This window comes from Acomys minous, assembly GCF_964271855.1.
Source record: "Acomys minous genome assembly, chromosome: 6".
NCBI lineage: Eukaryota > Metazoa > Chordata > Mammalia > Rodentia > Muridae > Acomys > Acomys minous.
The window spans coordinates 36,862,273-36,890,142 of NC_140487.1; the positions used below are offsets into that span (position 1 = coordinate 36,862,273).

General features: G+C 43.2%; 1 protein-coding gene across 2 annotated transcripts in view; it reads right to left on the minus strand.

Moving 5' to 3' along the window:
• RELN (reelin) overlaps positions 1-27,870 on the minus strand; it is a 443,910-nt gene that overhangs the window by 59,325 nt on the left and 356,715 nt on the right. For both annotated transcript variants that reach the window (XM_084787306.1, XM_084787305.1), the window contains exons 32-45: positions 23,527-23,685; positions 23,100-23,288; positions 22,277-22,550; positions 20,245-20,385; positions 19,956-20,133; positions 16,131-16,215; positions 15,117-15,299; positions 13,943-14,114; positions 13,746-13,848; positions 11,447-11,676; positions 5,948-6,168; positions 3,982-4,129; positions 1,528-1,786; positions 445-694 (exon numbers count right to left, since the gene is read on the minus strand). In XM_084787306.1, the coding sequence (XP_084643432.1) occupies positions 445-694; positions 1,528-1,786; positions 3,982-4,129; positions 5,948-6,168; positions 11,447-11,676; positions 13,746-13,848; positions 13,943-14,114; positions 15,117-15,299; positions 16,131-16,215; positions 19,956-20,133; positions 20,245-20,385; positions 22,277-22,550; positions 23,100-23,288; positions 23,527-23,685 (2,592 nt within the window). The remainder of the gene's footprint in view (positions 1-444; positions 695-1,527; positions 1,787-3,981; positions 4,130-5,947; positions 6,169-11,446; positions 11,677-13,745; positions 13,849-13,942; positions 14,115-15,116; positions 15,300-16,130; positions 16,216-19,955; positions 20,134-20,244; positions 20,386-22,276; positions 22,551-23,099; positions 23,289-23,526; positions 23,686-27,870) is intronic.

Here is a 27,870-nt window from a genome sequence, read left to right on the forward strand (position 1 = left end):
AAAGATTAAACAGCTTTGAGAATATCTCAAGATCTTAAAATGTACTGTGATCATTTGGGTACTGAACACTATGACTTGTGTGTGTGTGTGTGTGTGTGTGTGTTCATATATGAATGTGTGTGTTTCTATATGTGTATGAGAGCTGGAGGAGGGAGACACTGAGTGTTTTCCCTAATTACTTCTTGGGGACTGTCGCTGAGCTTGGAGCTTGCTGATTCATCTGACTGGCTGGCCAGTGAGCTCCGGGGATCTGCCTGTCTCTGTCTTCCCAGTGTAGAACCACAGGACGGTGCAGCCATGCTTGGCCTTTTATGTGGGTGCCAGGAAGCTGAACTCAGCTCACCACACTTGCTCAGTAAGCATTTTACCACGTCACCCTCCTAAGCCCTGGGCAGCCAGGGACACCCAGGCTTCTGTCTCTCTGTCTGGAGGTGGAACACTTACCATAGCAAGAATCTGTGACTGAGCAGGAGGCAGCAAAATCTATCTGTAGGAATGAGTCCTCATTCACAGCGATGTCTGTGGTGACCACATAACGGGTGCTGGCCTTCTCAATGAAGACCAGGGCATCGCCCGTGGACCCACACACAGGCATCTTGGTGCCTCCCGGGTGAAGCAGCCACTTCCTGCTGTCCAGGGTTGAGAAATCATCTTCTAAGACTGTGTTACCAGAGATATTTCCTCCAATAAGAATCTGAAATGCATTTTTAAAACACCCCAAATTTGGGTTTTTAACATGCAGAAAAGTTCAGTTGTTTCTGTTTTGTTTGTTTTGGTCTGTCAGCCGCCTCAGAACTGGTACTATACAGCTAGCATAATGCGAGGGAGCTTTCAGAATGCTCTTGTTTCTGTGGTCTGCTTGCCCATCTGGCAAGGAGCTACAGAAAACAAATCAAAGGATTGACAAAACCATTCACAGCCATTTGTGGGCCAAACTGTGCCGTTGGAAAGCACATGTCCCCAAGCTGGGAGAGCAAAATTTGGCTTGCCCGTGATTATTTTCCATGTAAAATTTCTATTTCAGGACAGTCAGGCCCTGAGGCATTTCAGTTGCAATTCTTTGCATGAACTCTACCGTTTGTGAACAGGTTCTCTGAGTTCTGTATTATGTATGGAGATCCTTTACGGGCCGTCCAGAAAGATGCTGAGGGAGATTTATTTATTTATTTTGCATCAAAGGCTGGAAAAGAGGATTTGAGAAGAACTGCATGTGGCATCCATGCTAATTTGCACGCTTTCCTTTTTGGAGAATTATAACCTTGTATCACGCTTGATAAAGCCCCTCTATCCGTATGGCAGCATCCTCTGAGCTCGACCTAGGCCTTCTGTTGTGCCATTTATTTTTACGGGCTTAGGCAATTGAGGGGCTAGCGAATGAAAAGTAGCTAAACACCATATCTAATCTAGCCGTGTGCCCTTGGGCAAGTCATCCAAGTGTCTGTCTGGGCTTCTACCAGGATGGGAGTTGGGCTAACAGGGCCTTCTAAACTCATAAAAGTCAAAGTAGATAATTCTGAAGAGACTGACCTGGTCGATCACCCAGGGGCTATAGAAGTGCCCATTTTCAGATGGCTGCCACCAGCGGAGGCGTGTAGAACCAGAACGGGCTTTCAGGGGCATTTCCAGGGCAATGTACCTGCCCACATTGCTGGAGTTGCTGAAAAGGAACTCCTGAAGAAGGCTCCAGGAGAGGCCACCGTTGAGGGAATACTGTAGAAGCACTGGCTGGCTCCTGGGGTCTGGAACACCTTTACCACATCCCAGTCTCATGAAGAACTGCACAAACCTGACACCAGAAGACTTTACTGTAGCCTTTGACTTCAAAGAGAAATCCGCATCGTTAACAGAAAGCATGCACCCAGGGCAGTATGGGGGCAACGGGTGGCTTTAATAAACACGGCGATTTAATGAGCATCCAAAACAATTACTTCAAAGCTTCGTTTTCCGTTCTAATGTGAATGGGAGTTAATTAAATGTAAAGTGTGAAAAATAGCAATTCTGGCTCATATTTGTATCTTGAATCTCTCTTCCAAGGAGGCTGAGGAAAGCGAGTGTCACTGCACCCCTTGGCTACTTTATGAGATGTTGGGAGAGATCCAAAGGCTGTTCAAGCCCGAGAGGGTATTGTTTGTCTAGTGAAGACAATGGGATTCCAGTCCCCAGTGTTTGGAACTAGAAGACCATACAGAATACAGGTGCCACACTACTGGCAAAGCCACTGGTTCTTGTTTTACCAGTAGTTTTTACAGGTCTTGCATCCCGGGTTTTAAGGATGTGGACACATTTACATGCAGCAGCCGTAGCTCCTCTTTTCAAAAGACCAGGCTACTTTTGGAAGAGGTGTGGTTAGCCTGGGCCTCTTTTCTGTCTCTTGTGCCAGGGCAAGGGGAGGCTGAGTGAGGGTTGTGCTGGTGATGGGCTGTGCCAGGCTCTGACTGTTGCTGGGTCTGGGTATAGATGATACTGGGCCACTGAGAACCGTGGCGCCCGGCCAGTGGCAGCTTTCCTAGCTGGCAGGGAGGTGGACAGAGTGGCAGCAAGCAGCTGGTGTGCCAATGAAAACTGGCTCCCATGTTCTCTTTGGCAGGCAAGCCGCTAGTGCCTGGTCTGGCCACTGTTCTAACTGGTAAAGCAGAATAAATTTCATGTCAAATCCAACATATATACTCGGTAAATATAACAGGGCTGATAATAGATGTTACCGGTATCATACACAGAGCCATTTATTCCTCACCATTCTCCCAACCCCTATTTGTATCATGGCCCTGAAAACACTGAGATCTTACACTGAACGTTTTAAGGTCAATATATGCAAATCCCACCCAGCATGCGCCTGGATGAGCTATATAATGCAGCTTTTAATGTTTGATTTGTGAAAAACATGCATTGTTAGCGCCTAGTGATGTTTACACAAATAAGAACAGTATTTATTGAGGAAAAACTAGGCATATTATCTACTTGTATGGGAAAGATGTTTATATTAGTTTAGTGATAATACAAACATCAAATTACTGCTTAGAAAAATTACATCAGAATTACTTATTTAAAAACGCAATCACTTCTAAATTAGAGAACTTGGCTGTGATGGAAGAGTCTGACATAAGGAATATCAAATTAAATCTATGTGTCTTAGAATGGGATAGAATAAAATTTTGCTTTCAGTAACTATCCAATTATTTTAGATAGAATTGTATTTTTTGTGAATTACAGTATTTATAATGAATCATTGAGAGATGGAGAGATTCAGGTGGAAGATGGAATATTCAGATAGAGTTTTAAGTACTGTGAGATGTTTTAAAACTGGAAACATGATTCCCTTGTTCATTTAAAAATAGGTCAGGGCTGCATTTTACACATGTTAAACTATATTCTATATTTTGCTGCTAAGGTTTGGGCTCATCAAGTGATCAAGGGATATACATTGTGACAGGACATAATCCCCTGAGCCAGTTTAAAACGTGGTTTTTCTGAGCGACTCTGCTCAATTTAGAAAATGACTTATGTGCCAGCAAAGTGTTGTGCAGTTGCTTATGAGGACTAAGGACCACGCTTCGAATACTTGCAACTAAATTTGCTAATGGAAATAAAATTAATCATGAATAACTTGACAATGCATTACACTTCAACTGAGCTGGTCTTACTAAGATGATATAATAAATGTACATACCTTCTCTAGAGTTTAAGTGCTAATGACTTAGTAGAAGGCAGATAAAAAGACATATTATTTTTTGAAGTTAGAGTAAATTGAATATTGTCATTTTCTAGCCACAAGATTATAAAACAACACACCAGGTTTTGTCTGTTCAGGTGTTTCACATCTGATGTCGGTACCAAGCCAATGTCTGTACGGAACTAGAAATTATGTGATCTGTGTCTTGTTGGGGGCTTAGGGCAGAGAGACGTGTAATGCCAGCATAGAGGGTGTTGCCCCTGAGAGCGTCCTACTTCTGCTGTAGGTCCACAAGGGAATGCTACAATTACCTAGCGTGGGATAAGTCCAGGTCCCGTGTTACCAGCATGCGCAGGCCATCTTCATTGAAGAAGAGGTTGTTCCCACTGGACAGGATCCCACACTTCCGAGACGGCTTCCCACCACTCATTAGCAAGAACCGGTCAGACTCCAGTTGACCTGGGGAAGCGGAAAGTGTGGTTTACCGGTGACCGGAACTGCACTTGTGTTACATTGTCAAAGACATTTCGGTGAATGTGTGTCCTGTAGTTTTATAATGTGAAGCCATAAACATTAAAGTGCATTGTGAGATAAAAGAACTCTTTATAATATGAACATCCTTATAGTTTTTAGCCTCAACTGATACAGAGGTTCACATGTCAGAGAGGGCCTTTCCCCGAGTATCTATGGTTCGGCCAGCCAAACTCCACATCAAAGGAAAACACTGGTTAGTCAGGAAGTGAATGAGGCCAGAAGAAAAGGAGGCTGGGAGGGTGTGCGCTGCTCTCCCCCAGTGTCTTTACCATGTCCTTTCTCATGCAAGGCAGTGTTAAGGAGGAATAAGACAGTATCTTTTAAAAATGGGTATTTTAATCACAGAAATTTCAATATAATTTAATAGTTGCTGTTAAATGCCTCTCAAAGCCAACTCTTAAATTTACTCAGATATGAATCTTAGACTTAGTTTCTTTTTCACTACGTTAAAATGTTTGGATGTTTCATTCTGATTTCTTTTATTTATTGTATTATTTCCAAGGTTCATATACATTGTAGCAAAAATCAATAGTTCAAATGTTTTATGGCAGTGTAATGTTTCATTGTATGTTTGTACCTAAATATAGTTTTAAAATGTATTCTAAAAGCATAATAATATAATAATTATTATTATTTAAAAAAAACAAATAATTGAAAGTCTTATAGAAAATGGAGGAAAACAAAATCTTTTGGTCTGATTCTATTAACACAGATAGCTTCTGTATTCGTCCACCATATAAAAATGTTTAATCCAACCATTGGTAACAGTGCATCTATGATTTAGATGCTCCCTCAAATCATTGGTATATAATACGCATTTTTCTCTGTTGCAACATTATCATTCTATGTAGTGATGTCAAATTCTGAATATGAAACAAAGGAGTGGGGGAAAAAAAAAGGAGAGGATGTCTGAACAGTTGGTGGAAACTAAGATTTCTGAAACAGTGTCCCTGAGATCTGAGATTATCCTTTAGACATGTTCCCTCAATTGTTACCTATCAGCAACTGTATGAAGTATAAAGTGGTGAAAATGAAGTAGTTGTAACAGCATGTGCCTGTGCAAGGCCAGAGCATGCCCATCTGGACCAAGTCCTAGCGTCAAGAAGCGAGTTGGCTGTGAAGTCTCCTCTAGCCAAGGAGCTACTGGCAATGGTCAGCTGTTAAGAGAGGGATAGATAGGCGTCTCTTGGAGCGCAGCCCAATCAGACCACGCCCCAGTGGAAGGGCCTGAGAATATTTGGGCAGCACGAACTTCAAGGGGAACAAAAAGGACAGAACTGGGTAAGAAGGGCAGTGGGTGGAAGAGAGAGGGTGAATATGCTCAAAACACGTACAGAATTCTCATCAAGCTAATAAAAAATTTAAAGTTAAATATTTTAAGGTTAAATATAGTTAATCAATTAAAAATTGTTTTAGTCTTCTTACAGATTCTTAACGGCATAACTTATTCCATCAATAGTAGTATCAGGATATTAGAGATCTAAACTAGATACTGAAAAATAATATAATAAATTTTACAACAAAGTGATGGAAAAAAACCTTTAATTTCTCAATTAAAGTCTTACTCTTTCCCATTAACCACTATCTCAAAAGTGTAACCCTATAAACTTCAGAGAGAAATGGACTTTTATGTGTTATGAGTTGTAAAATAACTGTTAGAACGTGCCTGAGTGAGTGGCTAATTCTCCAACACACAGTGTGCTTACATGTAAATCCTTCCAAACACCACACAGAAAAGATTACCTTCAAAATCGTCTTTCAGGAAATCAGGGTTTTTGGTGCTTATTTTGCAGGTTGGGCCAGAGTAGCCTGGGTCACATATACACTTGGTTCCGTTGGTGCAGCTCCCGTGTCCGTTGCACATCTCTTCACACTGGGGACCGATGTAGACATTGTCAATGGCCCATGTGACAGGCTGAGAGCCAGCAGGATAAAATCCCTGGTACCAACGGAAGCGCACAGACCTGGAAAACAAGGTACAGGGGTCTCAACGTTATTCAATAGAACAACACGTCTTTAGAGTTAGCACATTTGCTCCATAAACAATGGAAATGAAGTGACTGACTCAAGGAGAAGAAAGCAGGACTTAGAAAAGAAAATAGAAACAGTAAGACTTGCTATTTCAGGAAAATTTCATTATTATTATTATTATTATTATTATTATTATTATTATTATTATTGACAGTAGGATTACTGTTCCTTGTAGAAACTTCAGAATTTTTACCAGTTATTGAAAATTGTACCCAATCTTCCTATACTTCCAACATGGGCCATCTTGTTGAAGATTTCTCTCAACTGTCAACACTCTGCAATAACTAATCTCTTTAAAAACTGATGTAAAACCCATGAAACATAAAATCAACCAGAAGCCACTTAAAATGCACAATTCTGTGACATTATACCCCAACAGTGTTGCCTCCCTTTATCTAGTTCCAAGGCATTTCGTCACCCTGAGAGGAAACTGCAGCCCTTCTACACTGATTGTTCCTTGGCAACCAGCAACATCCTTTCTGTCTCTGTGGATTTAGCCTTCCTGAGCACGCCATGGCAATGAAACCAGGCAACATATGGTTTGTGCTCCGCCACAGTCATTCAGCATTAGTGTTTTCAAGGTCCATTCACTTGCAGCAAGTGTCAGACTTTGCTTCCTCTTAGCGCTCCACCGTGGGGGATTTATGGGCTTTATTCATTCATTGGTTTGGTTGTTTCCACCTTTTGGCTACTGAGAACAGTGCTGCTGTGGATATGAGGAGCAGCGCAAGCTTTTGCTCTGGATGGAATGGTAGTGGAATTGCTGGGTTGCAGGGTCCTGCTTGTCCACAGTTCTGATGGCATTTCCTGTAGTACAGTACTGCAGCTGGAACCACAGAAGACATGCCTATTTTGTCTGTTAGCAGAAAGCTTGTTGAAGCTAACGTCTATGCTGCCTTTTACACCTTTTCACGGCACCCAGTGTTGTGTGTGTGTGTGTGTGTTTTAACACAGTAGTTTCTCAGTAAAATTTAAGAAGAAAAAAGTAAGAAAATCAGATTTGTTTTCAGCTTGCAGCCTCTCATGCCCTTTAAAAAAAAAATAATAATTAATAAAAATCCAGGGTTGCTTGTTCACACTTAGAGTCTCAGCACCCGAGGCAGAGACAGAAGGACTCCCATGAGTTTGAGGCCAGCCTGCATACACAGACAGTTCTAGGCCTGCATGGAGCCTGGATTTTTTTTTTTTAATATATAAAACTAACCAACCAAACACTGCACCCCTCTCTTCAATCCCACAATTGACCACCATCACCAAAATTAGCAAATGAATTATCTCATCATGTTACTGGTGACAATAACTCCACTGGAACTAATCTATATATTTAACTAGAAGTCCAGAAATAACATGTGTATTTAAAACACGTATAAAACTCAGCTCAAAGGAGGTGAGATAGTGGGACAAGCATTAGCTAGGTCACAGGCATTTATTTTTGTGGTCCATGAGTTTATTACTTTTCTAGTTTTCACATATGCCAAATTTTGAATAGTTTTGAATTTGAGAAACGGAAATTAGAAGTTAAACACTAGGGTTGGGAATGTGTCGAGAGAAGGGAGCTGTTTAAGCAGAGACTGTCAGGGAGTAAGGCAGGTGGAGTCATGCTCTCATGTACGGTTTCACTGTTTACATCCAGACTCTAAGTATACTAAGCTGCCCCCAAAATGCCAATTGATAATGAAAGCAGGCTCTCCTATACTTCTCAGAGTTTAGTCTCTGCAAAGGCACTTCTTACCTTTTGAACTTTCAGACTGCTGAGCTGAGGGAAATGGCTGGAGTTTTCCTTTGAACAAAAGCCTACATGGATTTTGTTTGAATTTATTTATTCAAATGTTCTGAATACAAATGAACCACCTTGGTTGGGTGGTTATTAGTGTTCACCTGCCTTGGCACAGAAACTCCGAGTGCTATGACAAATGGGCTAGGAGCCTGGTTTTGCTGTGGTTCCCTTCGGCTGAAATCTTATTTTGAAAAATTCTACCTGCCATCCTCCTTGTGAATGTCAGTACCTGCTCTCAAGCCAGCACTGCTCAAAGGTTCTGGGTTTCTGGTTTGTTTATTTGTTTGTTTGTTTAAATACACTTAGAATCTCATGGAGCACACCACGCTGTCTCTATGCAATAGGGCCTTTGGTTGACTCATGAAACTATATAAAAACAATTAGGACATTTTCAAGACAAAAAAAGACTCTACACTGAAACAACACAAAGGTGATGTGAAGAAAACTAGGTGGAAATTCAACAGTCAACACATATGTTTTGAATGTAAACAGTATTTAGGGAATGTAGAAACTGTCAGTTTGAGAGTAGGGACATGGGAGGGGCTGGAGGGAGTAGAAGGAAGGGCAAGTGATACAGTTATATTTTAATTAAAATATAAAAGTAAGAACCTGGCACTGAAAACAAAATATATTTAATTGTATATACCCATGCCCATGTGTGTAACCAGTGTCTATTAAATCACAGAAGAGTAAGATCTCTCTCTCTCTCTCTCTCTCTCTCTCTCTCTCTCTCTCTCTCTCTCTCACTCACACACACACACTTTAGCAATAAGCATTTGTGCTGTTAGTATGTCCCATGTTGAATACAAAGCATGGAATAGTTCATTGAGTTGGAGAAAATTTCACTTTTGCCTTCCAGCAATTCATGCCTGTGTGGGTTTTAAAAAAAGGGCTGATTTTTTTTCCCCCTTGAAACAAGGATGAGGCAACATTCTGAAGACAAAGTTTTCGCCCCACAGAAACGGCTGAAAACAGTTTGGGTTGATAGAATTCTGAGTGTTGGCATGGCTCCTAACCAACTTATTTCCTTTCCATAGACATAAAGTGACATGGAGTACAAGCGTCACGCCAGTCTCAGTTCTGTACATTATTATTATTTTTCAAAAATGGATTTCCTCCAGTGGGTGAAGTAGAGATATCTGTATTTCCCTTGTTTGCGTTCCCAAGATATGCGGCTGTGCCTTGCGCGTGAGTGTGGCACAGAGGCTGACCACCAGCGAGGCGTGGCCTGCGCTTGGTCCTCTTGGTGTGGGCAGCCTTCTTCTGCCTCTCACTCACAGATCTCTCCACTAAGTTCATGTATTTCAGTAAGACTATTTGCACTGGGAACTCTGAAGCATGTTTTAGGCATCACATAACCACGGCTACAGCCTGTATTCCGGTCCTTTCTTATCTAGGAAGTCAAAGAAAACCAGAGTCCCACTGAAGGGGAGGCCAGGCGCTTCTCAGTATCACCATGATGGAGTTGAGGGACTGTTTTGGTCAAAAGCATCTGTATCACTTAGCTTCAGTGGCTATAGAAATATGACATGAACAGCATACCTTATAAACAATGGCATTTATTTTTTGAACACTATAGAAGCTGAAGGTCCAAAGGAGCCAGCACAGGGTCTGCTAAAGGCTTGCTCTCCAGCTCGTAACAGGTGCCCTCTAGCTGAGCCGTGCCTTCACATGGTGTGAGAGGCAAAGAAGATTTCCGGGACCTCCCTTGGGAGGGCTGCTCTCCCATGTATGACCTACTGACCTCTTCCAAGGTCATATTTCCTTATGCTATGACCTTAAGGGTTAGGATTCCACCATATGAATTTTGGGGTGACACAGCCAAACTTTAAGAGAGCCTAAGCAGCTGATCCTCAGGCCTTCCCCAGGCCAAGTCTGTCCAGGAGTGGTCTCTGCACTTTTGGCCATAAACGATTAATTCATATTTTCTTTTTAGGAGGTTTGGAATCACGAGTCTTGGAACAAGAACTGTGATCTACTTGATGTTGACGGCAGGTTAAGAAAACTCCCTAGCGCCGTTTCAAAAAAATTCTTCCATGTTCAAAAATGAAGACTCATTTCAGATGGACCCGCCCCCTAGCGCTCATTGGGGACATATTGCCCCGCCTATTTCAGCTCTGCTAGCCAATGGGAGCTCAGCATCTAGCTAGGTGGCGCTCCACGGAATCCTGTCATCTCAGATAGTCTCTTTGCCCCTTCAGAGGGCAGAGGCCGCTCTCTCGAGTGATACTTTTAGGTGAAGAAAACCTCGAGTGTCTGTAGGTACACTGCCTACAAGTGACACAGCCAACGACGTAAAGTATTTAAGCTCTTAACAATCAAATTATGAAAGCTGCTCTGGCGAGGTGATGAGGGATGAATAGATTAACCCTCCAATATGATGCCGACTTTTGAAAATGCACTTCTATGCTTTTGGCAAAGTACCAATTACTAGTTTTGCTAACAGACAGGGGAGTTCTAATTCTTTCCAGTTGCACATGGGGGTTAAACGTCGATTTCCACCTCGAAGGTGAGACAGCAGTACTTTCTTCTTTGTGATACACATGGAAAGAATCAATAGTATTGTAAAACAGTGTTCTCAACTTGTGGGTCGCGACCCTTCCACAGGGGTCACCTAAGACCATTGGAAACCACTAAGATATTTACATTACAATCCAAACAGTAGTAGAATAACAGTTATCACATAGCGACTTAAGTAATTTTATGGCTGGGGGTCACCACAACCTGAGGAACTGTAGTAAAGGGTTGCAGCGTTAGGATGGGTGATATTCACGGGGCTGGCTGCTTCGTCCTCTCTCTGCTCCCTTCCTTATGTTATAAGCTTTATTTTTTGAAACCATATTCATTTCCTCTCCATGAGAGTTAAAGTCCTTTATCTCCAAATAGTTTTTCAACAGGAGAGACAAGTATAATGTCACAAGAATGCTGAGAGAGGTTGAAAAAGTAAAAATGCCCAAGGGGGGGGGGGAGTGCTAATGCCTTTTAATGAGACGCCAGGAACTGGCTGTAGGCTTCCAGCTTCCATTCATGCCCACAGGGATGTGTATGAATGCATTGCATTTTTTTTTTACTGTATTTATAGTGTGAGGTCAGAGCCCATGGGAAGAGGGTCAAAATTATGAAAAAAAAACCCACATTTTCCCACTTCCTTTTGATTTGTTAAAGATGCACAGAGAAATGCATTTCAAGGTACATTCCACAGCACCCTCGCTCTTCAGTCTATCTTCAAACTATGCACAAGTACATTATCTCTTCCCCCGCCCCGCCGCCCGCTCTAAATATCTGCGGATCTGTCTCAAGTGAGATTGGAAAAGAAACGCAAAGTGGAACTCTCTTCCTGAGAGTGGCAAGCAACAGACAACGGGTCATCACATGCGAAGGAAACGCAGCAGCCAGCAGCGCGAGAGCGAGCAAGAGAGCGGGCAGATCCTCACCCGCAAAGGTGCAGCTTCCCGAAGTGCACAACCTCCCTCCTCCAGCCCTGGGTGGTCCCCGCATAGTATGTGCTGCTCGGGTGGTGCTCAGTGGAGCATAAGGAGCTGACGTGGCTGCCGCTGTGGTAGCACAGGGGGAGCAGCAGGTGCCAGGTGGCTCCGAAGTCCCGTGAAAATTCCAGTCTGACCGGATCAGCGGAGGAGCTGTCAGTGGAGCAGCCAACGTTGATCTTGGGATGAAAGAAAAAACGTGACACAGATTATTGCAGAACAACAAGCCCTGACACTGGCTGTATTTCCTGGAGCCCATTTAATCCCTGGGAAGCATCTTACTAAAATATGTAACTCTGGAAGGTCTGTTTTCCCTTAGTGATATCATCTGTTACCTTTAAATTACAGTTTCTTCATAGGGAGCCTAAAAGGGCCTCAAAAACAAAACAAAGCAAATCAACAACAATAAAACAAAAACAAAAAAACAAAACAAAACCCATTTCCCCCATATTATAAGAAACAGAAAACGAACAAGGGAAAGGTTGAGACAATTCCGATTTTATCTTTGCCCCTCTTTTTTATTGTCAAGCTGAGAATATTATAATGAAAAGCGTGTTTTCTCAATCCTGTTAGCTCCCTTAGCAGTCTAGTAAGTAGTAACACCTAGTTTCTTTCTTATGATACCTTATAAGTAATTCCAAAAAGTTTTGAACTTGAAGAATCTTCAACACACATTCAATATAAAACCAAACCAGAATATAATCATTACCATTTTTTCCCCTGACACCAGGAAAGATTTTCAAAAATTGTAACTTTAAAATGGAAAGAATTTTGAAATAGTATATGCGGTAAAATGACAATTACAGTTAAGAAAACCAATGTTCACTTCTGTAGTGAGTGCATGTATTATTTTTTAATTAATTAATTAGTTAATTGATTAATTCACTTTACATCCCAATCGTTGCTCCCTCCATCCTCTCCTCTTGGTACCACCCTCCCTCCCTCTTCCCCATCTTCCTCCCATATTCCTCAGAAAAGGGGAGCACCCACCCACCCACCCGCCCTCCTGAGCTCATCAAGTCACATCAGATCTGAGCACTCCTCTTCCTCCCTGGCTTAGGGAGGCAGCTACGCCAGGGAGGAGTGATCAAAAAGCAGGCAACCGAGTCTATGTCTGAGACAGCCCCACTCCTCTTACTAAGTGCATGTATTCTTGTATATATAGGTCTGTGGTGTGTGGCAAGGAACCTAAAATCTACTTTGTAACTTCTGTTATGTCACACAGTCTCTTAAAACTCTAACCCACGTGTTGGACACTGGATATGTAGATTGTCCAATCTAACGGCAAGTTTATAATCTATGACCTTCTCTTTCCCTCCCTCTTTCCCTCCCCCCTCCCCCTCCCTCCCTCCCTTTCATCTCTCCTGATAAGCGCCACTGCTAAACGCACGTGACTCTTTCTGTGCCAGATCTCCTCCTTCCAATGCGGATGAACGTTTCCTTACTATCAGCTATTACAGTCACTGATGGTTTACTACGTTGTGATAGGGAACGGAAGGGGACGACACAAAGAAGGGCATGTGACTGTGCCCTCCACCTTCTAATGAATAAACCACTGGGGCCTGATGAACTGTTCAGCCACAGGCGCGAATTTCTACCTTGAGTCCTAAAAGAGACAAGAGCACTACTTTTTCTTAGCATTTATGCCAGAAAATCTGAAACCATCACAAAGTCAGATATGAGAACAGTGTCACGCGGTGCCTAGAACCCTGGAACAACAAACTTCGATTCTGTTGACTTTACTCAAGCGCTTTAAATATGTAAGTGCTTTCATTATGAATTTGCTTCCTTGACAAACATAAGGAATGCATCAATTGTCAATTACACACAGTAAGTACATTTAAATAGTGTGATATTACTTTATGTGTAAAATTCAGAGCGGCAGGATGAACACTGTGAGTCTGCTGGTATAGTGTAGACTATAGTTAGATTGACCTAGGTCCTAACTTTATATAAGAACTGTGACAATAACAAGCCCACAACAGCATCCTTTTACATTTTTATAATTTTAAAGTAATTAATTTCAACACTTATTATAGTAGGTGGGAGGGCACTATGTCACAGGCAGCTCTGTTTCTGAAGCAAACATTAGTATGATAAATTGTTCTGGTAATAAAAGTGAGTTGTGATACCCAAACCTTTGATGACCTTATTGCAAAACCAGGAAATCACAGTAAAGACTTGCTTCTTCCTGCCGAGGCTTTGTTACTATAAACCTTAACGTATTTCTGGTAGAACCGGTCAGTACCTCAAACTGGATGACGGTGTTCTCATTGACATCCAGGTCACGTGTGGTGATGGAGTGCTCCCCAACTTCATTTGAAACAAACACCATAGCCGAATCTTCCTCACTGGTCAGCAAGACAGGAAATCGTTTAGGCAAAAACTCCTCCTGATTCATATGAAGCAATGGTTTTTCTATTAGCTTTTCAACCAGATACTTACGGAGCTCCCTTTGAAGAATATGGGCAGTAAAGGCCGATATTACCGCCTGGATAGAAAAACCAGTTGTCTTCTCTGGGCCCAAAGTCGAAGGTGTCCAGGAGCATTGTGGGATTGTTCAGGTTATTCCCATCAATAATGAAGTCATCGACAATCCAGATTTCTTCTTTCTTACCTGAGACAGTTTTGGGGAAATCAAAATTTTGCCCAAGACGAAAATCCAATTTGTTCACAGAGAGAAAGCAAATGGCAGGGAAAAATTCAGTGGCAACAGTTTCGACATATGCTTTTCAGACAAAACTCACAAGCCGCATGGCAGCACATTCACAGTGACCAAAGTGTGAAGAAAATATGCTTGCAGCCATATTGAACGGCACAGCACAGAACAGCCGCCCTAGTCTCAGGAAGCTGAGACGAGCAGCTTGTGACGGCAAGCTGTCCCTCCAGTTGGAGTAGTGCCGTGGACCATTCTCCCACAGTGTGGTGGATGGGGGAACCTGTAAACCTTCTGCCTGTGAGGATGGCAGTCAGTGGTTTAGACCTGAGGTACACTACCTAGTCAAGGAATGGATCACGGCTTTTAAAATCAACCGCGGTATCAGTGCTGTGAGGTATTGGTGAACTATTGGAAGCAGGTGAAGGTGATGACCTGTCTGCCTGGTCTGAGTTCCTTTCACTTCCTCTCTATATACTGTTTCACTAATGAAATGCCATGGAGAGAAATCCTAAGTGAGTTAAACAAAACAAGGCTGCTATTGGTGAGTAACTAATGGTAATGACGGATCATTAAAAACCAAAAACAAAAGTGAAAAACAAAACAAAACAAAACCACAACCACCCGAGTTCTGCAGCTCACACTTGTAGTCCTAGCAACAGAGAGCCTGGCCATGATGACTTAAATTCAAAACTGTTTTGAGCTACATAGTGAGTTCTGGGCCAGCCTGGGAGTACAGGGGCAGGTGTCTCAGTGGCAAACTAGTGAACTGTGACAAAGTGACAAGCGTCACAAAGTTGAATCTTCACTGAGGATGGTCCAGAGGGAGGCATGTAAAATGGGAGTGGTACACACAGCTAGTGCGCCGCTCAGGCAATCTTTCCTCATGACCGAGGAACAAGAACATTAACACGTGGCCGTGAGTTCTGATCAAAGCAAAACATATGCATTTTTTTTTTTTACCATTGTTATACGGTTGCCAGAGTCTGAACCGTGTGGCGTTGGTTTGGGCACTGTGTGGCAAGGGCACATTCATGAACAGTATGCTGGTCGTTTGAGGGAAGTAGAACTCATCCATCAGATGCCAGGTGATCCCTCCATTGACAGAGAACTGTAACAGGATGGAGTGAGACCTCTCTGGGGTACCTAGGGAGAAGCAGGGCAGGTATAAAGCATGTTGGGAGGAGGACGCAGCCTGCCCTGTGCTCACTCTATGGGCTTCCTGCTTCGGATACTTCAGTGACAATGGAACATAGTTGTAGGTAGAGCTTTTATATGAACATATTTAGAAAGTAACCAAATGTAGAATCCTTTCTCCTTAAGATATGTGTATGACACACATGAACACGTGTGCCTTCTCTCTCTCTCTCTCTCTCTCCCTATATCTAGGAGACACCAAATTAAAAGTTATTCATTCTGCTGACATCAGTTTTTACAAAGGTTGAAACACGTAAATCAAGGGAATATAAATAAGAGTCACTTGAAAGTGTCTTATATCCACAGTGATGTTATTTTTTAAAGAAAATTACGTAATCAAATATGAAAAGTCAGAGAGACCAAGTAGTATTTTGAGAGAATCCACAGCTGTAAAATAAACCCCAAATATTCATAGATTGATACTTTTTAAACTTAAAATTCGGATAGCTAGCATGCAGCGGTGGAGGGATCCGAGGACATGATGGTAAGTTTGCCAACTAGCACGGCAGCCACATCTGTATTAAACGGTTTAAAACAGCAGCCACCTAACTGCTGTGGTGAGAGGAGGAGCTTGTATGAAAGACCACGTGTGAACAGTAAACTCCAGGGCTCCTAGCAGGGCTACCTCTTTATGGGGGACAGATTGTGCATAGGACAATTTCCTCTCTCTCTCTCTCTCTCTCTCTCTCTCTCTCTCTTCCTTCTTTTCTTCCCTCCCTCCTTCCTTCTTTTCTTTGTTTTTTTTGGATAAAAAGGATGCATACCACAGGAATATCTTACCTTTTGCTAAAAATCTGAGTGAAAACTGGACATACATAGTATTGGTGCAATCCAGATCTCTGGAAATAAGCATTCTTAGTCCTTCCTGAAAACAAAGACAAAGAAACCTTACTTCATTGGCAGAATCACTTAGATTTTATATGTTTACCTTGCATCAATTAGCCAACTGACAGCTACTTACTTAGAGGTAATGACAGTCATGTATGAAAAGCAGTGATATTTTGTCTCGCTTAAAGGTGAGAGGAGAGCTCTCCTTCTCTTAATGGCCTTTATTTTCTGTGTTGAAGAAACATAATTTTATTGTCCCACCTCTAATTCATATTTTTCTGTGGCTCTTATTAAAAGGCGTGCAAATATGATAGCACTGTCCACCTCTGGTGTTTTAAAAATCATCTCCTTTGATCACAGCGTGTTGGAGAAGAAGGAAAGAGGAGAAAGGTGAAAAATGTGTGAGTGTTTCTGCTGGAGGCCAAGAACTAAGAGCTAACTCGTCCAGGGCTCCAGGCAGTTTTGGGAACTCGCTGCTGCTTTGCTTGCTTTGCCAGCCCCAGGAGGTTTTCACTCAGGCTGACACAACGCCCCAGTTGGGCAAGTTAAATAAGGCAGAACGAAGGCAGGTCCCCATGCCTAGACTGCAACCACTCATGCAAAGAAACCACACAACAAGGGGAACGATCCCATTAGCTTTAGTAATTTTTTCTGCTAAATAACTACTTTTGGTTGCCTGATGGACATCTCAGGTCGGTTGCTCACATATACAGAAGATTGCGGTGACAGCAGCAGACCACATCTCACCACGCAAAGACCCCAAGGTCCAAACAGGCTTTCGGTTTCTCAGCTGAGCCTGCTGAGTGCAGCGACTTTCCTGTAGTCTTGTGGCTCTGATATACCAAGTGACTTCCTAATTATGGACTAGCAAAGGCCAAATGTTGCATTCACTAGGGAAAGTAAAAAAGTTTTCTCTACTTCATGTCTATTACAGACTGCTGTCATGAATAGCTGCAATAACAAACATGTACTGAGTGCTTATAACATGCTGATGCTGGGGTTTAACAAACACTTTATTGCCTAAGTACTCCTAAGAGAAAGATATTCTCATGTTGCAAATGACCTACAGAGGGAAAGAGAGAGAGAGAGAGAGAGAGAGAGAGAGAGAGAGAGAGAGAGAGAGGATAGTGCTTTGTCTACTAATTGCATTTTGAATTTAGACTCTAAGAGGTAGTTGGGTAGCATAATGGGAACACCAACTCATTTATTCCCACCTCTTCATATATCATAATTGTAAACTTCTGGGATTGAAGGTAGTTATGAAAGGCCATGTACCAATAAATTTTGCTTGTCTCTCATGCCTAACAATTCATGGCCATGGCGCCATGCTTACTCAGTGATTGACCTTTATGTCTTGCTTGGAGTGTTTCCTCTCTCTCTTCAGCATCTGCACCCATAACGCCATGAGGACTTTCCTAGCTCAGGGTCCCATAGAAACTGGGGCTATGTGTAAAGGCAGCTTCTATCTGCTCGATGTACTTGTCATCTCAAAGACTTACTGCTTCCATCTGCTAACCCAGGCTTAGTCCTAGAAGCTTCCAGACTCTTTACAGTCTAATCTAGACCTAGATTTTCAGCCTCTGAGACTGCTGAATAAGCTCACCCCTTCCAGCTCTTTCTGAACTCTGGTTGGCTGGTTCAATTCAGCTGTTCTGACTCAAACTCCTCTCCAAGTCGACTGATTCAAACTGGCTTCTCTCAGCTTTTGACTGAATTGCTCTGCTTGGCCTCAAACTAACATTGTCTGCACAGTTCTGTAAAACTATCTCGGTAAAACTAACAAACACACTCTCTGTCTCTGTCTCTCTCTCCTGCTCATAGCTTCTCTTTCCTCTCTCTCTCCTTGTGAGAGTTGGGAATAATCTCTTTTGTCAAATCTTCCTCTGATTCATCACTTTGTCTGCCCCTCAATTAGATGTCACTTTCAAACATGTGTACTTCATTCTATAACCTAACTTTACCTTCATTGTTTGGGATTAAAGGTGTATACTAAAGGTGTGTCTGTATTCTAGCCACAGGGATTAAAGGCGTGTACTAAGGGTGTATCTGTGTTCCAAACATGGAGATTAAAGGTGTGTTCTAAGATTGTGTCTGTATTCCAGGCAGATAAGCCATATTGCTGAATTAAAATCCCTCTACAGTTGTGAGCAAAGGTGGCATCCTCAGACAGCTCAGAGATTGCACTAATAGATGCCCTTTGGTTACACCAAGATAAAGCATTATTACTTTCCCCCTTGGCTATGGGATGTATGAAACTGGTCCCAAGGGCAAGCTCAGCCACTGTGCAAGTTCCTAGGAGACTGTGTGCATGATTTGTAGTCTTAAAGGCTCTGTCTTGGGTGCTGGCAATGCTTGGCTCTAGCTCAGCACTTGATGCTGCTTTGTATGCGGTGAAACTGTCAACCATCATTGCTTCACAGATTGGGCTTATACAAATATGTTTCCCTTTCATTCTTTCACCGGGTTCAGGGACCCATCTGTACCAAAAATGAATATCCTTTTGTATCCAACAAACAGTTTACATAGTGGAGAGTACTCCTGAATCTGTTGCATTAAGGGACGACTGTTTCCTCTCTTTATGAAAGAATGCCTTTGTAGGTCAAACTGCCAACATCCTGCAGAGCTGGTGGATATTACACGTATGACATAATGCTTGGCTGCTCTTGCTAAAGGGGAAACACAGAGCCCATGCACCTTTCTTACCTAGAAGGTTTAAGGACTAGGTTAATTCTGTAGCTTGAGAAGTTATTGGGCAAAGACGTTTAAAGCATGAACAGTGGCAGGGCTTTCGTTCTTTGGCTCTGTCAGCTGCTTGGACAGGGGCAAGTCACTTGGAGGTAACAGCCCAACGTCCTTAGATAAGGCAGATCCCTCTACACCAGGGATTTCCTTTGTAAATGTGCTGCTCTGTGTCTCTGGTCCATCAGCACACCTGGGGACTCTCTCAGGCCAGGAGGTGTAGCTCTCTACTCATGCAAAATTGGAGAAGAATTTGGATTCCAGTAAGTATTAGCACCTATTAGCTATAACTGAAAAAGTTCCAAGGGGTCTAAATTTTCTTAGTGCTTGGTAGGAGTCATCATGGTTATATAGAAACCCATGCAGACTTTTGTCAAGGATTTCATTTGCACACCTAGATTAGTCAATTTCTCCTTGCTGAGACAGACGGGATGTGGCATGGGTTCACATGTGGAGACGTGCCAGCTGAGCCCAGAGCTTTACTCGACTGCTCAGCAGCTCCCTAACCAGACATCTAGGGTGGAATGTGAAAGTGCATTCACAATGTCTGAGAGTGCCAGTTAACAGGACTCAACCACTGTGATTTCCTAAAGCCACCTTTAAGCAAAGAGTTGGCTACTGGCAGGAAGAAGTTTTTTAAAAAAGGAAGAAAGGGAAAGATTTCATAAAATCAATACTATGAGATCAAAGTACAGGAATATAAAATGCTCCCTTCCAGTAACCAAATTCTTAAAATTATACACTCATGGATTCTTGTACAATTCCAATAGGAAGCAAGAAAAGTCCCTCCAGAGCAGAGGGAAAATGTTACATGCAATCAGCACTAGATACAGCAAGACCTTATCTCAGAGACAGGAAGGAAGTGAGGAGTGGGGGGAGGAGGAAAAAGAAAAAAGAATGCACTAAATAGAAGGAAATGGAGTGTGCAGGAGAAGACAGCAACTGTGTGAAACAATAGACGACGAAGAGACCCAAAATGCACGTGTGTGACGCAGTGGTCCAGGGGACGTGAGAGGAGCGCAGAGAAGCTGAGCTCACCCCTTTAAAGATCAGAGATGTTCCAGATTTGATGGTTTCGCCGTTCAGATTGCCCCTCTCTGCACCATATACCTCAGGCCAAAGGTCAGGATGTAAATTCCCATTGAAGTCATCTTTCAGGATGGAGGGGAGAGGAACAATGGGGACACAGAAGGGTCCACCGAAACCCCGGTCACACCTACCAAGAAAACAAGGGGAGGAAAAAAAAAAGCATCATTTGTTACTACATCAACAAGCCAGTCTCACTGTGGCCCTGCAAACAAGGGAAGCGTTCATTGTGTTAACTTACACACAGCGTCCAGCATCACAAATCCCTCGTCCTGAGCACATCCAAGGACACCCCGAGGCCAGTACAACATTATCAATAGCCCAGGAATCTGCTCCTACGGTGTAGTTGGCCTGAATCCATCGGAACCGTGTCCTGGGAGAACTAATCAAAAAACAAACAAATAAAACACCATACCATGCTGTTGGTCTCATAGGTGATTTGAAAGCGTGGATATTTATTTTATTTTCCTTTTCCCAGGAAGCACCCTCTTCCATGGTCCAGTTTCTTGTCCTTGGAGACACTTTTTTTTTTCATACTAAGTAGTAAATGCTCTTTCCTCTTGACCCATAAGGAGGAGAGCAGAATGCACGCTACACAAACATCTCACCACTTTTCTTATAGGAAAGTCAACGTGTGTGACAGAAAAGTTTTCTGGAAATCTTGATTCATGTTATTCAAATTTATGAGGAATTTTAGCTTTGGTTTCACCCTTCTACCATTATTCAGCATTAGAAAAAGAGATCAAGAGAGAACAAATTGGGAACTCAACATCATTTGGCAGTAAGGATCCAGCCCTGACCCTAACTGGTTGCCAGGGTCTATGGGGTCCTATCAGACTTGTGTTTTCTGTCTTGTTTCTCAACACGCTGTCTCTAAAGCCAAGAGCCCGGCAGAGCTCCTTCTCTTCTACAGTGTTTATAGTCTGCTGTGGAATATATTCAGCAGGATGGCTCATCTTCATTGTCAAGTTCCACAGAAACGCACCTCTGGCTGTATCTGCGAGGGTGTGTGCAGAGTGATTTAACTGGAGAGGGAGGCTCCGCCCTGGGTAGGTGTCTGGGGAAGGAGAAAGCAGAGCACAGGCATTGGTTTCTGTTGGCTCTTGACTGTGGGTGCAGGGTGCCCTTGCTGCTGTAACGTCCCTGCCAGGATGGACTCTACCTCGGAACTGTGACTCAAAATAAATCCTTCCTTCCTTAGATGGTTTTTGTCAGGTGTTTTTTTTTTTTTTTTTTTTTTTTGTCGTAGCAGTGAGAAAGGAAAATCATGTGCTAGCTCATAGGAGCGCCTTCTCCAGGTGCAGAGGAAGCCAGGGACCCCACAGGAACAGCTGGTATTGAGGGAACAGGCTACGAGGAAAAGGACTTAGCTATTTCGAATACTGGACACGGCCTACCAAAGGCTGACTCTCAGTAGTGACATTTCGAGTACCACTGTTTCTCAGTATAGGCTCTCCCTCAGTCTGATGAGCATGGAGGTTTTAAGAGGACAGTCTAATGACGTCACTACTCTGCTTAGCACTCCTCGCGTGCACTCTGGAGACCAAGGCCTTGCACCATCTGCCCTCTTTGTCAGCGCCAGCCTATCTGTTCTCACGTCTTGCCTCACAATAAGCTTTGGCATTACCAAATCCTAGAATTTCCTCCACCAGCTCTTGCGTTTTCTGGCCTCTACATTTTGTTCTTCCTCTTTGTAGCAGCAGGTATGATCTCCCATGATCCTCTTCTCCTGGGTAAGCCCTACTCCTATTCACTCAGCAGAGGCAGCGACCCCTCAGGAACTTTGCCCTGCAGCCCTAGGCCGAGGTGCCTCTGTTATCATTTCACATATGTAAATATAAATAGATGATTAGATGTGTGTTACCCTAAAGAACAGTTGAGTCCTAGCAGGAGTTTATTTTTTAGGTACCAGAGTGCTAAAAATACAATAGCTATGCAATAAATGTTGTGTTAAAACAAATAAATAGGCTGTAAGCAGGCACTGTTTTAAGCGTTAGGGGTTCATGGAAAACTATCTCAGACCAAATGTCAACAGGCTGCAGTGTCCCTTCGGTTGCATATCTTATCTGAATTGTACTAGGAAAAGATGGCTGTGCATGTATTTGAGACAGAAAAGACTTACTGCAGGATATTGGACTCAGCGAGTAGCAGAGCTGAGAATCCAATGAGGAAACCATTGTGTGAGGAAGTTACCACAAGTACAACTTCTGGAACTCCCTTATTTTAAAATTAGGTGACAGAAACCTAGCATGCGGTCAAATGACAGGTCTCACTTGGTGGACAGTGGAAGGTAGACCGTGACCCGCCTCCAGTTCTGGAATCTCTCCGAGGTGTAAATTGAACTTTCCGTGTAGTGCAGACAGCCGATGGTGGGAGGGACACACTCTTCGGTGACAAGATGCCAATCCTTGCCATTGTTCAGAGAGTACTGGAGCTGCACCCCGTGGCTGCCGCTGAAGGGCTTGCTGCAGCCCATGCTCATCTCAAACTGCAGGAAGCTCGATGCGGACACGTGAAAGTCCCAGGTCTCGGCATAGCGAGGCTTTCCTATCAAAGACAGCAGCAGCAGGGACAGAGGGTAAGCATCAGCACGGAGCGTGCTCCCCTCCCCTACGATGCTTACGGTTACCAGTGACGTTTCCTACAGCAAGCCCACTGTTATTTAACAGTCCGGGTTTAGTGCCTCACACATGCATTGGCTTTTCTTCTCCCATTTACTGTTTTTACATAGTTACCATGGAATCAGAAGCCTGGCAGGGTATGAATTTGAAAACCTTTGCTATTCTAAGAGGGACTCACAAGAATCAATAAATGATCAGTTTTGTACACTGCAAAACATAGGGATGTCCTCTGACAGATGTCTTTCTGCCTTTAAGTCATCTTCCTCCTCCTCATGCTCCATCAAAGAAAGTTCCAACAGGCACAGGGGACCAGGTCATTTTTAGAGGACAATGCAGCCCTGCACCCCATCCCCAGCCTCTCTCAGCAAAGGAAGCTAAGCACATCATTTTATAATAGAAAATTCCTTTTGAGGTTTGGTTAATTTAGACCCGTGGCTAATCAAATATCTTTCCATTATATGGTGGCAGCATATACCTATGTTCTCAGTGAATACAAGGGCAGTGTCCATGGAGAGACAGTCAATATCTACTTGGCCTCCTTGGATTCGATACCAATTGGCTTGCAAGTCTATCGAGCCGTCAAATTTATCTTGGAATCCAGTTTGAGAGCTGTCATTCACTCCTATAAGGACATCATCCAAAGCCCACTGGGCTGAATGCTTCCCTGCAATCCGAGGAATAGCAGCAGTCAGAGAAGGTTCATTACACAACAATATGAGCATCTTTGTGACCATGGCTTTAAATCAAATTGTCTGGAAATCGACAGTAAATTAACACACATACATTACAAGTTGGATATAGATGCAATGTGATTTTATTTTATTTTTTAACAAAGCCACCGGGGGGGGGAGTGGGGGCTAGAAAAAAGCCACCAAGGAAAGTTGGGAAGAGCAGTCACTCACCATGCTGCGGCTGCCACCACCGGAAAGCCGTGGCAGGTGTCTTTGCTTCCCGTGGCAGGTCAATGGAAATGATCTGTGGCTCCAGAAACGACATGAAATCCAACTCCCGCAGCAAGTGCCAAAGGACCCCGTTGTCATTTGAATACTGAACAACGAGCCCTGAGTTACAAGACATAAATTCAGTGACTAGGACAGCTTTCTTAGAGGCAAGGAGCCGTATTTTTTAAACGGCAGAACGGCAGCAACTTCAGACTGTGCCTCAGAGAAGGAACACTCATCCATCTACCTTACAAGGCATGAATTAGTAGACTCAAAGGCCCATCAATTTCCTGACAGTTTCTAATGCACTGACGCCCAGTAAATGGAGAGGAGAAACACATAAGCTCTTTTAAACACCACTCAGCTTGGGATGAACGATGAGCGCGCTGGCTAGGGACACATGAAAACCCGATCCAGATCATGCACTTGGAATGTAGGTTCTATCCTGAGCATCACAGAGTCTCGGGTCATCATTATAAACTCAGGAGAAACAGCTTAATTTCTCGAGCACAAGAGGACCTGCGTAAGCAGCAAGCTGGGCTTGGTCCTTTTAAGTGGTACTTCGTATTCTGACGAGCCTGGGCTAGTGAAAGCTGAGAGAGGCAAGGTCATTCAGGAGCAGAGCAGCAAGACCCAGGCCTCACCGCTGTCAGCTCCCCTTCCCTTTCTCTGTGCCATCCCCCTGTGCTTATGCCATGTGCCCATCCCTTCATCTGTCACAAGGTGGCAAGATCTGGGGACCTACACCTCAGAGTGCAAGGGACCCCATATGCTACCCAGAAATGTCCTTTAAAAGGGAACATAGGGAAAGGCTAGTCATCAATAAAGGATAAAACTGATATGGATAAGATTGTGGGACTATATATACATACACATAATATATGGATATAAATCAATACCAGTCATAGGAATATATACATATATATGTATATATGTATCTATATCTATATTTATATCTATATCTATATATCTGTGGGAGAAACCAGAGGGCATCTATCTAATGGCTTGTTCCACAATTACTTATAAACCAGTATTGGATATTCATAAAAGGTAGTTGGAGACACTGACCTACTTCTTAAGCATTTATAGAAATTCAGCCCAGCAATGTCCTACCTGCTGTATTTTTAAATTATATTTTAACTCTTGGAAAAATTAAGAATCATCTGTGGTATATAATTTTTAAACTTGTTATATGTGCCTATAATAGTAAATAAAGAGCATTTTGTTTTCTTATAAGTTAATCCTATGCAAAGTCTTAATTACATTGCAAGCTTATGGCTATCAAATGCATTAGTAATATTTTATACGTGACTATTCTCTTACCCATCCTCATTTATTACTTACATAATCTGCAAGAGTTAAAAATATATCTATCGACTAGCTAGAACTCCTCAATCCAGTGTATTATTAAATAAGAAAGAATTCATTAGCATAGAGTTTTGAGAAACTGGAACCTGGCATTTCTAGTCTTGATTTGAGTCAACCAAGGAGCTGTCCGGCAAAAGCAGTACCCACTAGCACTGAGTACCTATTCAAAATATGCCCTATTGCTTTCTAAGGGCGATGTTGGATGTCTGAGAGTGTAGACACATCAGAAATTTCATGTCTGTGGCTATTGCTGTGAATTAATGTAGCTCTACTCAATCAGCTAAGTGATGAAAAGGGATGGGCGAGGAAGGGGAAGGAACAGAAGAGGCGGGGCAGGGTAGCTGAGTAGGAGCAGGCACTTTAGACGGTGGATTGAAGTATTAGAAACAAAGCATCATGGGAATACAAGCCTTCCTGATTGGTTCCAGTTTCCTCTACTCAAACCACAGTTCAAGACCAGTAACCTGCGCCATCTGAAAATGAGCCCCCTATCTGTGACTGTCTTAAAAGTATATTCACAAGTTCAAGTCCCAGCAACCACATGGTGGCTTACAACCATCTATGGTGGGATATGATGCCCTCTTCTGCCATGTGCAGGCACACTTGCAAATAGAACACTCACATACATAAATAAATAAATCTTTAAAAAGGGGCAGAACCCAAATCTCTTCCTTCTGAGTTCAGATGAGCTTGACACCTTCCTTCTAATGAACAGTGTGTGTGAGGGAGCCAAGGTGACTTTTTATTTTTATTTTTATTTTTTTCTCCTTTATTAATTTATTCTTGTTACATCTCAATGGTTATTCCATCCCTTGTATCCTCCCATTCTTCCCTCCCTCCCATTTTCCCCTTATTCCCCTCCCCTATGACTGTTCCTGAGGGGGATTACCTCCCCCTGTATATGTTCATAGGGTATCAAGTCTCTTCTTGGTAACCTGCTGTCCTTCCTCTGAGTGCCATGAGCCAAGGTGACTTTTGAAATTAGCCTGAGTGAAGCACGGCAGCACAGTGCCTGTTAAACAGTGTGTGAGTGCTTTTTAGCACTACAGAGAAGAAACAGGAAGGGCTTTGGGGGTTCCTCCCCGCTCTCTTGGCTCTGTCGCTCTGCCAAGGCTGACTTACATGTGGGAAGATGTTCTAGCAGCCTGTGGACAGGTCTGGAGGCAGGGAATCCTGACAAAGCCTCTGGCTTGCTCTTAACACCACCGCCCGGGCAGCCTCCCAACCTCTGTGCCTTGTCGGTCCTGTTGTCTTGAGTGCAGCCTCATGGGAGGCCCTGATCTAGAGCCCTTCGGCCAAACAGCACCTGCTCCTGCCTTGCGGGAACCATAGGAAGGCACACATTTGTCGCTTTCAGCCACGTGGTCGCTATGATAACTTGCTGTGCAGTATACTATTCCCTCCCCCCCCTAAATCAGAGTTTGTGTTGTAGCAAATGCAATTCCTGAAAGATCTGTCCGTCAAAATACGAGCGGCGTGGTTCAGGAGGTGTGCCCTCCCTTTGGTGCCCGCCTCTGCCTCTTCCTCTCATGAGCTTTTTTTTTTTCTGGAGAGCCATTGTCTCCCTATGTGCAGAAATGAGGTCTGTAGACATGAAACCTTCGTTCCAAACTCTGATGAGGGAGGGCCTCTCAGGCAAGGGAGTGGAGGACTGTCAGGCGGAAAGAAGCAACATCCGTGGTTTGTGCCACTTGCTAAGCCTGATTAACTGTGTCATCTAACACATTGTACATCTGAATAAGCCAAGTCATTTTCGCTCATCTGCTGAGTGTTCAGAGCGTGTAAAACATTTCTTCTTTTAAACTACAACTCCATCTGCGTTCTGCCCGGTCTTACTAAAGGCAGCCTGATTTCGACTTTAATTCCAAATATGTAAATTGATGCTTCAGCTTCAGTAAGTAAAGAATCTTCACTTTCATCACTGGGAGAGATTTGCTCAAGGATTTAGTCAGATTTACATGTTAACAACCGGTCTTCAACAAAAGGATGAGAAATGGCTACGGGATGTGAATTCTCCGGATAACACCACGTCTAAGAAAATGGTTCAGGACTGGCTAAGAACGAATTGCTTGTTCCTAAAGGTGACCCTAAGGGGAACTGGTCCCACAGTGCAAACAGCATCTGTAACAAGTGTGGAGCGAGCCCCATGTCAGTGTTAAGTGTGTGCTTCCCCCAAAGTCTTTTAAGATCTAATGTACAATCTTACAGGGGTACAAATATGGATTTTTTTTTTTTGCAAGATTTGGGCATACACACGTCTGTTGGATTAAATTTATCAATTGTTGTTTGCTGGTGAGTGGGTAGCCAGACTGTTCTATCAAATTCAGCACCCCACCCCGCCCCATGTGCTCACTTTCCCTTCCAGCAGTTTATTTGCGGCTGTCTTTCCCTTGCAATCTAAACAATTCTTCTCTATTCTTTCTTTATAGTTTACTACCCGGCATCTTTTACTAGAGCTGCCTGTTGGCCACCAGTGTTATCCTACTTCCTGTCCTATACTTGGTAGTAGTGTGCTTCTTGTCACCTTCAGGACATGTTCTCGTTCTCTCTGCCACATGGCTGGCAACACCCGTTTCCCACCCTGCAGACACTTAGCACTTTGAGTGCTGGAATGACCACACCATATCAGATAAGCTGCAAAGAAAATGTAGCACAAGGAAGAAAACATTTTTAATTTTGCTTTTGTTTTAAGGGGTTATTTGTTACTGCAGCATAACCTAGCTCATCGTGACTGATGCATCCTTGGTGACGCTGTGGTGACGATTTCATCTGCGGTACCCACAACAGAATCAGACTTAAAACAGACTCTGTACGTATTTGGAACAAAAAGGTGATGTAGGCATCACTTAAACCTTCAGGCACAGATGATGATCAGTGTTAAGTGGGGCTTTCAGCAATCTGCTGACTAGCAGGTACCATCATAGATAGGCACAGCCT